Genomic DNA, 12,054 nt, shown 5'->3' with positions numbered 1-12,054 from the left:
CCTGATAATATTATTGTCGCCCAAGAAGTTCTTCACTTTCTTAAGCGGACAAAGTCTAGAAAAGGAGCTATGGCTTTTAAGATTGATTTAGAAAAGGCTTATGATAGAATTGATTGGAATTTTCTTGAGCACATTCTTGAATCTTTTGGCTTTCCTTCTCTAATTATTCGGCTTGTAATGAATTGTGTTCAGGCCTCAAATCTTTCCATCCTTTGGAATGGGAATAGATTGGACAGCTTCCAACCTCGCAAAGGGCTCAGGCAAGGAGATCCAATTTCTCCGTATTTATTTATTTTGTGCATGGAGAGATTGGCGTGCTTCATTTCCAAACAAGTTGACGATGGTATTTGGGATGGTGTGGCTGTTTCTAGAGGAGGACCTAGAGTTTCTTACTTGATGTTTGCAGATGACCTCCTCCTTTTTTGTAAAGCGAAGAAAAGTCAAGTTCAAAATGTTGTGCACACCTTGGAGTTGTTCTGTAAAGCTTCAGGCATGAAGGTTAACATTGAAAAATCTAAAGCTATTTGTTCTAGAAATATCTCTAATAGAAGGAAGGAAATGTTGTCTGGTGTTTCTCATATTCCTTTTACTAGTGACCTAGGCAAATACTTGGGGGTGAACCTTAATCATCCTCGAGCTGCTAGATCTATTTTTTCGGACTCTTTAGAGAAAATCAAGAATAGGCTGGCTAGTTGGAAAGGTCGGCTCCTTAACAGAGCAGGCAGGCTTTGCTTAATTAAATTTGTTGCTTCTTCTCTTCCTATTTATCAGACAATTCTTGTGGAAAGGAAAAGTGGGGGAGCGTTGCTTAAATTTTGTTAAGTGGAGCAAAGTTGTCACTCCAAGAAAATATGGAGGCTTGGGAATTAGAGATACCCAATGTGTAAATTTTGCTTTACTCGGAAAGCTTGTTTGGCAATTATTGCATAATAAAGATAAGCTTTGGGTAAGAATTATGTTGGCAAAATATTTATCTGGGAGTTCTTGCTTTTCACCCAATTTTTTTAATAATGTTTCAAGCACTTGGCGAGCGATTTATAAGACAATAGAAAAGCTTCGTGATGGTTTTGATTGGTGTACAGGCAGGATGTCTCAATCCTTTTGGTATCATACTTGGCAACCATGTGGAACGCTAGCTCCTTTGGTTCCTTTTGTGCACATTTCTGATTCTCACTTGAAGTTAGAAGATGTCTGTAACCATGGGCATTGGCGGAGGGATATTCTTTGCACAATGATTCCGGAAGAAGTTAAACTTGATTTGATGCTCTTTGATCCTATCAAGCAGGCAGGAGATAAAACAGGTTGGTTTTAGACAAACTCAAATACTCTCACCTACTCGACTAAAAAGGGTATGAATGGCTATTGAAGAAGAAATTTGGCTGAAATGATAGTGAAAATTGGCTTTGGCTTTGGCGCTTGAGAATACCGGAGAAGATAAAGTGTTTGCTCTGGATTTGCCTCAACAACGGAGTTTCCACAGCTAGTTACCAGTTTCAAAGAGGTATTTCTACTTCTGATTTTTGTCAGAGATGTTATCTTGCTCTAGAGGATATTAACCACTGCTTTAGGACTTGCCAAAAAGCTCGTCAGATTTGGATTAACTTAAATTTGGGAATGACCGTTGAGGACTCTAGTTTGAATTTTGTGTCTTGGATTCGTTCTAACCTCAACAAAAATGAGTTTCTCTTTGCAGCGGCCTTTTGGTGGATTTGGAGGGATAGGAACAATGACATCTTCCACTAAGATGATCCATGGAGTAAGGAGAAAATTGTTCACTTAGTTAAACATGCTGCTCGAGATTTCTCTAATGTTGTTATCAACCAAAAACATATTATTCCTTCTTCTTTGAAATATAACTGGGAACCACCTCCAATGAATGTCTATAAAGTGAATTGCGATGCAAGCATTTTTGAAAATGAGCAATTAGCTGGTTTTGGATGTATTATTAGAGACAGCATGAGAATTTGGATAAACGGTTGTTCTGCCAGTATACCTCTTTCTAGTGTTCTCTGTTATGAGCTTCATGCTATTTGGAGAGGGCTTGTTATGGCTTGGGATTGCGAGTGCAAAGAGGTCATATGTGAAACTGATAATCTTGATGCGTTTCTTCTTATTTCGCGAGGTACAACCAGCATGATTAGGAATGACTCTGATCTGCTTGACAAAATCAAAGAGATGCTCCAACGCAATTGGACAGCTACTTTAGTGCTCATCCAGCGAATAGCAAACACAGCGGCTGATTTAATGGCTAAGACTGCTATTTTAAACAAGCAGGTGTATCTAGAGTGGTTACTGTCTCCTAATAATTTAGACATTATTATTAGAGAGGAGTACTACTCTTTTTCTTAGATCTTTTTTCTTTGTGTTATGTTCAGTCACAAAAAAAAGAGGCAAAAAGAGGACCATCTTTATATGTGTTATTACCTTTAAATCTAATGCGTCCATCAAACATTAGTATTAACGGATGAGATTAAGTCATTAATAATTTATAAATAATTACAATTAGACCACAACAGAAGTTTAAATTACAATAAACTTCCAACAACACATATTAACATTACTAAAAAATTTTAAAAGAAAAAAATAAAATTTAAATATTTCTATTAATAATAACTTAAATATCATATTAGGAAAATCTTGAATAATTAGATACCTTACCATACTTATTTAATGCATTAATTTTTTTAAAATGAGAAAATTAATAAAATAAAAAAATAATTTAATTATCCTTAAATTGAAGTAATAAATTTTACATATAATGAAAATTACAAATTCATTACTTTACTACGTTACAATTCTCTTCTGTTTAGAGGATCTTTTTCCCATTTAACTATACACATATGTATATGGGTATATGGTTGATTATATTCAAAGATATGAGGAAGACCCGAGGCATGACTCATTAATTTGTTACATATCCTTTTTGCATTCCAAGGTGCGTGACATCTCTCATGAGAGGATGCGAATTAGAATCCCCAAGCATTTCATAACATCCAAGTATAAATCAACAGAGTATATATACTCGGAGAAGCAACAAAATTAAAATAAAATAAAGTAAAAAGGTTGAACTAGGTAATATCATGCATGCAGAGAGGAGAATGTCCAAGAATTTCTAATATGTTAATTTAATTTAGAAGCAACTAATAAGACTTATCACTGATCGCTAGGTAAATATTAAAAAACAATAGTTTGAAGACTAAGATGCATATTTTTTGAAATCTGCCATCATAACCCCATCCCATTCCTTCTTTTTTAAAAAAGAAAAAAAGAAAAAATTATGCTAAAACCTATAACATCAAGTAATAATAATACAATAATTTCAATTTATTTAAAAGAACAGTTTTTTCTCCCTAGCACCCATCATCATGAATCACCAGCAAAAAGGAGATTCCCAATGTTTTAATTTATTACATGAAACTTAAGCGAAGGTCTAATGGAGGGTGATCAATTTGTTCCCCCATGGTGTAAGAGAACATCAAATTATTATTATCCCGGCATTGATCATTTGCATGCACCCTACTACTCAGCTTGTCTGATGATTCTGATTCACCAAAGGAGTTCAATGGAAATAGTTGAAGAGTCTCAATCACCTTCTCTGATTCTGAATACAACTGTGCAAAACCTGCTTAAAGAAACAAATTGAATGAAAAAAAAGTGGACTGTCCATCAAAGATATGCATATATATTAGGCCAACCCTTTAAAAATCCAAAAATCAAATTAATACTTATAAATTAGATGCCTAAAAAATAAGAGACTAAATTTGATATACAAATAGCATTTTTTTAGTTCGTAGTTGTAGCATAAACATTTATTTTTATTCCTAAACTTATCAAATCTTACAACATAAATCCTAAATGAAAAACACAAAAGAACCAAATATACTACTATTCATCTCCAAATAATTCTAAAGCTTTTGTGTAAAAAAATGATGAATAATATGTCACCATTATTTTTTCAAATAGTAAAAAAGAAGACTTCATCCTATCCATCATTTTTGATCCAAAACAAATTTGGAAAAAAATGTGATAAAAGAAAAAATCAAATAAAATATCTATTCTGCTTATATATTCAGTATTTTCATTTTCAAAATTATATTGAAAAAATGATATATGACTAGTATTTTTTTCTTGCATTTATCCTTTTTCATTTGAATTAATATTAGTCAATTATTTAATTTTTTAACTTAAAGTGTTGATTTTTTTAGTTTTTTTCAAAAAATAAAAATAAAAACCATAAAAATACAACAAAAATATTTAACTTTTTATTTTCTTGTTTTAATTTTTTTTCAAGAATTTCTAAAAATAAAAAATACAAAAACACAAATTAAATCGAAGAGGACATATGTATGATACTTACTTTGTGTAGAAGAATGATTGATATTGATGGTGCTATGATTATCTCCAACTCCACCACTTCCATGATCATGATCAAAAGAAAGCCTTCTTCTTTTCTGTCTCTCCCTAGCCTTATGATTCTGAAACCAATAGAAGACATTCTTGCTTTCAATTTTGCCATAGAAACTGAGCTGATTAGAGATCCTCTGAATCTGATCGGTGCTTGGAGTTCTGAGTCCAGAGCTGAAAAGTTCTGTCAGAACCTTCACTTGTTCGGTTGTTGGGTTCCAACGCCCACACTTTGTTCCACTTCCGCCACTATTATTGTTATTAGCAACACTTCCTCTTCCGTCGCTTATGCAAAAGCCTGACATGCTTTCTTCCATTACTCTCAAATGATGATGATTCTCAATTTGTCTTCTGAAGCAGATAGACAGATCTCGGACCGTCTGCATTATTTATAATCTATTCTGCAAATCAGATTACTACTACTGCCTTTGTCTTTTTCCTATTCTTTTTTCTTTCTATTTATTTTTATTTCTCAATACTATTTTTTGCTCTTTTGAGTTTTGAGCGTAAAAAGTAACTCGTTTCAACAGTATTTTATGAAATAATGAAATAATTAGAATTTTTTATAAATAATTATTTATTTAAAAGTGCACAACTCAAAAATTAATCTTTTTTCAGTGTCAATCAATGTTTATAAAGTATTTATTTTTTTTTTAAATTATAAATCCTAAACTTTAAATATTAAATTTTAAATTCTAAATTCTAAATTTTAAATTGAAGCCTAGAAGTAAAAAAAAAAATTTATAAAAAAAATTTATGTTAATTAATTAAAAATTAATTTTTTATATTTATTCTATATTAAAAAAGAAGTTTTCACCTTGTATATATTAACATTGAGTTGGTGAGTAATACCAATCTGATTTAACATTATCGTCACTTTTAACTTCCCTAAAAATACTAATAAATGATATATATATATATATATATATATATATATATATATATATATATTCTCCTCGAATTTCTCAATTTTTCATTTTTTTTCTGTAATTTACTAAAGGAAAACATGATCTGATATTGCAGCATAGATATAAGAAATTAATATTGATATCAAGTGAGAAATGAGATATAATATCTGAAATTTTTTATAACAGAATTTTTTTTTAAATTCATTCATATTATTAATATTATAGAAGTTTGTCACGTGCAACATTTACTTTATATGATTACCCTTTTTATTTGTAATTTTTTTATTGAGTTAATGGGTTAATAGTTAAATTAATTCTAAAAGATCAGACATTTTTTAAATTTATTTTTAAAAGATTTTTTTAATTAAATTAGTCTTTTAAAAATTACGAATTAATCATATTTATTCTTATTTAAGTGACTTCATTAATAATTTTCGTCAACAATTGATGATATAAAACGTAATTGATAACATACATAATACTTGACATATCTAATTGGATGTTAACTAAATATATTCATCAAAATCTATTAATTTAGTCTATTTTTTTCAATTATATAAACTATATTCTCAAAATGACCTAATGTCTAAATTGATAGATTTTTATAAATATATTTAGTCAGCATACAATTAGATATGTTAGGTATCATGTATGATATCAGTTAATATTTTACGTGATCAATCATTGACAAAAATTATTAATAGAGTCACTGAAGGACAAATATGATAAATTCGTAATATTTGAAAGACTAATTTGATTGAAAAAATCTTTTAGAGACAAATTTAAAGAATGTCTCATTTTTTAGAAACAAATTTAAAAAATATATTATTTTTAGAGACTAATTTGACTATTAACCTTTGAGTTAATAGTAAAATAACATTGAGTAAAACGTTTGAAATGACATAAATACCTTAGAGATTACATTAATACTTGTTCCAAAGATTTGAACAAAAATATTATCTTATTCTATTAAAATAAAATATTTAAAACTTTTAGTAATACTAATCTTAATTTGTGTTGTTAAAATATATATTAGCTAAATCCTAACTATCAACCTAATAATAATATATATTTATAAATATAATTATAATCACTTTCTGTCGTCTTTGAATTTATTAGGGAATGAGAAATTGAATATGGTTATTGAGCCTGGTTTTTTGTGCTAATAATAAAGAAATAGAAAAGATAAAGACATGCGTAAAAGCAGCCACTAATCAACGTTTTGGTCTTGGACCAGATAACACGTAAGTTTCACTAATAGTTGTTTAACACTTAAACTATGTATATGTACTATAGATTTCACTATTTCATGCGTAATATGATTAATATTTTATTTCCTCGAGTACATATGCAAGCCTTAGACACAATACGATGTGTTTTTCAGTAAAGTGTGCGCTTGCTCCTAAAATGAATACTATTATGGTACATTATTATTACTATTATAATAAAACGGCCTTTTCTTTTTTGTATAGTTATTTTATTTAAAAGTGAGTGCCAATTAAACAATTTTCTTTCTTAGTTAGACCTAAGAATAGTAGGTGACCTAAGTACTTCTCTTCCAAGGGCTTGTTCGTTTATAAAGTGAAATTTGAGTCAAATTTAGACTAAATAGTAAACTAAAAATACTATGCATGCATATATACAAAATCAGACATTAAATTAATTATTATGCATTTACGTATAAATATATATAATTTAATTTATTTTTAATATATTTTATATTGATAATTAATTTGAGTTTACACTTAACATCATTGATAATAAATTCAGTATAGATTCACTTGGATTCTCTATAAATTTTTTGTATGAAATTTGACTTATGCATAAATGTCATTCTAATTTTTACCTTTTACACTTTTACTGACTTAATCGTCAGTATCTCTTGCAAGTATTATTATTACTGATCATTGTTTATTGGAATTATGCTCCTCTTATCTGCAGGAGCGAGCTAACCCAACTTAGGATCCATGTTAACACCTTTCTAGCTAGTAACTTTGAATTCGTATGTTCAAGTCATAAAATCAACAACTGCTATATTTATTATGTTAAATTGCTTACATTACAAAATTCTTTCAATACCTGTTTTCAATTTCCTATGTTTTATGTTTCATCAACATATATACTTAATCAAATAAATCCATTCCCATCAAGACATGTGAGTCAAGCCAAATTTAGTTTTTTTTTTTTTTTTTTTTAAAAGAAGGGGCTGTCTGTTAAAATCCATAAAGAATGTATCAAAGTTGTTAATTTTTTAATTTAAGTATATGCAGGGAGTGGTATAGGAGAAATGAAAGTCAAAGGTGTCACATTGTTTGGTCTTTTTTGGATTGTTGTGATCACAATAGAGACTGACAAAGATACTGAGTTAGGTTGGTTGACTACTAGGTTTACATTGAAAATATTATTATTATCTTCTTTTTAAGATGTGGGAACATAAACTAAGAGACAAGAAGGCCAAACCCAATTGAGAGATTTTGGAAGGACAACTCATGATCAAGAATTCAAGACCAACAACAAATTAAAATAGGGAGCAATAACTCGCCTTTTCTTATGCCATTCTCTCCTGTCTTTGGTACTTGTCCTTAAATAGGACCTCTAATTAAATTCCACCCGTTTTTTCTTTTTTATTTTTTTAATTTTGTTTATGTTATTACGCTAACTGGCTTTGGTATATAGTAATGTTTCAGATCAATTGTGCTCGGGATGAGGGATGGTGAAGATTGAAATGTCCTGAGATTTGAATTGAGTCTTCGAGGATGTATATATAAAATTATAATCCTGAAAGAATATATGTGTAAAATAAAAATGTTATTTTATTATAAATATATGTATAATTTAATTTATTTTTAATTTTTGTAAATATATTTTTATATTTTAATATATATTTTATATTAATAATTTATTTTAATTGCTGATTTTGGTATACATCTAGCATAATTAATAAAAAAATGTTATATATGTACAGAAAAAAATTAATCATCTTTATAAAATACATTTTGAAACATAAATTTTACATTAAAAATAAATTAAAAAATACATATATTTATATATAAATACATAATAGCTCATTTAATGACTAAAATTTTGTGAGACATTGTATTTTATAAAATATAATATCTATTTATGTATAGATACAAATATTGTTATAATTAAATTTTTAAAAAATAAATATTTACTAACGACCAATAATATTATTATACGTCAATTTATATTTAAAAAAAGGTCTGTTTACTTATCAATACTAGGGCAATTTACCGAAATAAATATTATGGCTTCCAAATTTATCAGAATATACATTTTGCAAAATGGATACTGAAATGCATTTTTTTCCATAAACTATGTAAACTGCGACAGGGGTCCCGCGGTTTACAAATGCACGTAATCTGCTACAGGGGTGTCGCGGTTTACGTTCGAAGGAAACCTTCACAAAATCCGCGATAGGGGTGTCGCGGTTTATGTGTATTTTTCAAACGTGCATAAACTACTACAGGGGTCTAGCGGTTTATGCTTTGTCAAATTCGCCAATATATACCACTCAAGATAGGGAGTGGGACATTTGTAGAGAGTCATTTTCACACTTTCACAAATGGATAGTGAGGAGAGCTTGTTGGTTTCGGTCCACTGTTCTGGTAAAATAAAAAAAAGTAATAGGCATGGTGTTAAGTTCACTGATAAAGAACCGCTAAGCGTTTTTATCCGTTCCACTGATACTTTATCGGATCTAAAGAGGAACATATTGCAGAAGGCAGAGTTGTGTGGGGCCAAGTTGGTGAAGAAGGTGTTCTACAAGATTCCGATGACGGTTGTGTCAAGTGGTGTGCAGTATGAAACATTTGTGATAGGGTCAGATGAAGACATGGATGTCTTATTTCATTGTCGGCGGAATTTTTCAGAGGTGAGAATACACAAGTTGTTTGCCAAGTTGGAAGACGATGTCGACAGTTCCAGGACTTCAGCGCCAAATTCTTAGTCGACGATGGTGGGGGTGCTTCTACTTCGATGCCTGTCATTGCACTTGGTTGTCTCGTAGCTGCACCTCCACTTGTTCTAGCACTGGCAGCTAGGTCAGCTGGTTTGATTACTGGTCTTGTTGGTAGTGATGAGCCGGATCACATTGAGGACGCGATGCGAGAAGATGATTCGGACGATGAACCCGATCACATATCGGGGGATAGTGAGGAGGAGACTCCGATGGCCCCGCCTGCACCTCAGGACCCATCGAGTTCTGGGTCCCACCAACAACCGCCATATTTCTTGACACTGAATTTGGAAGAAGTGAGTCAACAACCGAACGAGGCACACACCTTCGGAGGCCAAGGATTACACGAGGGTAATACTTTTGGGAAATTTCAGATTGGCCAATCTTTCTAGACTAAGGTGGAAGCTGTGATGAGTATTAAGGATTATAGCATTCGTCGTGGAGTTCAATATCAGGTTATGGAATCAGATCATTTGAAGTATGTTGGAAGATGCAAGGAGTTTGGAAACGGCTACACGTGGATGATCTGCGTGGCACTTCAGCAGCGCAAGGGTAACTGGGAGATTAGAAGGTACAACAGAGCTCACACTTGCCTGGCCACTTCGATTTCGAACAACCACCGACAACTCGATTACCACGTAATTTGTGCGAGGATCTATCCGTTAGTTAGAGCGGATGCAGTGGTTACGATAAAGGTGTTGCAAGAAGCTACTCAGTCAACCTACGGATTCAGGCCTAGTTATAGGAAGGTGTGGAAGGTAAAGCAGAAGGCAGTCGCACAGATCTACGGGGATTAGGAAGAATCGTATGCCGAGTTACCCCGGTGGATCCTTGGGATGCAAGCAACGATGGACAGAACCTTTGCTTTGTTGAAGACTTCTCTAGTGCGTGTAGGTGATGAGGTTGATGAGTCTACAGTGTACTTTCATCATCTTTTTTGGACATTCCCTCCATGCATTGAGGCTTTTAAACATTGAAAGTCACTAATCAGCATTGATGGTATACATCTGTATGGGAAGTATGGCGGGACTTTGCTTCTGGCTATTGCGCAAGATGTAAACTCGAATATGTTGCCGGTTGTGTTTGCACTTGTTGAGGTGGAGAATGCTGAGTCGTGGGATTTTTTCTTATCCCACTTGCGTCAACATGTGACCCCGCAAGAAGGCATTCTGGTGATCTTTGAGAGACACAACGGCATTAAGATTGCACTTGAGGCACCAGACAGTGGTTGACTACCACCTCATGCATATCGAGCGTATTGCATTCAACACGTTGCAGCTAATTTTGCTCTCAGTTTCAAGGGCCAGGATGCAAGGAGGCTGCTTGTGAATGCGGCGTATGCCAAGACTGAGGCAGAGTTTGACTACTGGTTTGATATTATGAGGACTGAGAATTCGGCCACGTGTGATTGGGCCAACCGACGGGAGTATGATAAGTGGATCCAACACCAGGATGGAGGCAGACAGTTCGACCACATGACGACGAATATATCCGAGTGTGTTAACTCTGTATTGAAGGGGACATGGAATCTGCCAGTTACTGCACTTGTGAAATCCATATATGAGAGGTTAGTAGGGCTTTTTGTCATCCGAGGGCAGACAGCAGAGGCGCAGTTGGGATCAGGCCAACAGTTTTGTCAGGCACTGGTCAAGGTGATAGACCGCAACTTGAAAGATTCCAGGTGCTTCATGGTTACTCTATTCAACAGACATAAGTCTGAGTATACCGGGGCTGAGACGACTCCTACCGGTAACTTTTCGCTTGGGACGTATCGAGTTTTCCTCAGAGATCGCACTTGTGACTACAGGCACTTTCAAGCTCTCCATTACCCGTGCTGCCATGCGATTGCATGCTGTGCTCAGTTCCAGTTAGACTGGGCTACGTACGTCCATGAGATTTATACCATAAGTAAGATGTTCAGTGTATACCGGATGGGGTTTTTATTCCCTGTTCGGCTGTTCCAGAGGGTCTGTGGCCACCGAACGACGGTCCTACTGTCGTTCCTGATCCTTGCATGAGACGTGCCAGAGAAGGGTGACCGAGGTATCCGTAGCACCATGGATGAGGCCGATACTAGTCGGCCGAAGCGATGTGGGCTATGCAAACAGACAAGACACACACGCAGGACTTGCCCTCAGCGAGGATCTGCACCCACAGCCAAGGCATAGGTGTCATTAGGTTGTCATGATTAGCTTTCATTTTTCTTTACTTATTTGTGTTGTTGTCCTATTTTAGTCTATGTTTTTCCATGTATTGTTAGCGATTCTCTACGTAGTTGTGATTCTCTTAGGTAAAGGTGTTCTAATTTTGTTGGTAATTCTATGAGTTTAAGAGACTAATTTCAATTAAATCAAAGCACCAATCTATGTTGCGCCATACATAAAAAAGGCATACCAAAGTTTCATCCAATATCACATAATCCATGGAAAATGAACTAAGTCCACACTAAAGCATAAACTGCTAGACCCCTGTAGTGGTTTATGCACGTTTGCAAAACACACATAAATCACGACACCCCTACCGTGGATTATGTGAAGGTTTGATTCGAACGTAAACCGCGACACCCTTGTAGCGGATTACGTGCATTCGTAAACTGCGGGATCCCTGTCGCGGTTTACATAGTTTGTGAAAAAAATGCATTTCGGTATCTATTTTGCAAAATGTATATTCTGATAAATTTGGAGGCCATAATATTTATTTCAGTAAATTGCCCTTAAAACTATTATATGTATATAAAAAGTTAGTCATTAAATTATTTATTAT

At 33.2% G+C, this 12,054-nt stretch overlaps 1 protein-coding gene across 2 annotated transcripts; it reads right to left on the bottom strand.

The window, feature by feature from the left end:
* Positions 1 to 3,352: 3,352 nt before the first annotated feature.
* On the bottom strand, positions 3,353 to 4,747 carry LOC130958095 (WUSCHEL-related homeobox 5-like). 2 transcript variants are annotated; one of them, XM_057884993.1, is made up of 2 exons: positions 4,358 to 4,747; positions 3,353 to 3,625 (listed from the first exon to the last, which is right to left on the bottom strand). In XM_057884993.1, exons 1-2 carry the CDS (start codon positions 4,719 to 4,721, stop codon positions 3,408 to 3,410), a joined length of 582 nt encoding a protein of 193 aa, XP_057740976.1. In that variant the 5' UTR covers positions 4,722 to 4,747; the 3' UTR covers positions 3,353 to 3,407. The 2 variants fall into 2 exon arrangements, with proteins under 2 accessions (XP_057740976.1, XP_057740977.1); XM_057884994.1 differs by having other exon boundaries at positions 3,353 to 3,622.
* Positions 4,748 to 12,054: the final 7,307 nt, after the last annotated feature.

Source organism: Arachis stenosperma, chromosome 10 (assembly GCF_014773155.1).
Source record: "Arachis stenosperma cultivar V10309 chromosome 10, arast.V10309.gnm1.PFL2, whole genome shotgun sequence".
NCBI lineage: Eukaryota > Viridiplantae > Streptophyta > Magnoliopsida > Fabales > Fabaceae > Arachis > Arachis stenosperma.
This window is presented reverse-complemented; position numbering and strand designations above follow the sequence as displayed.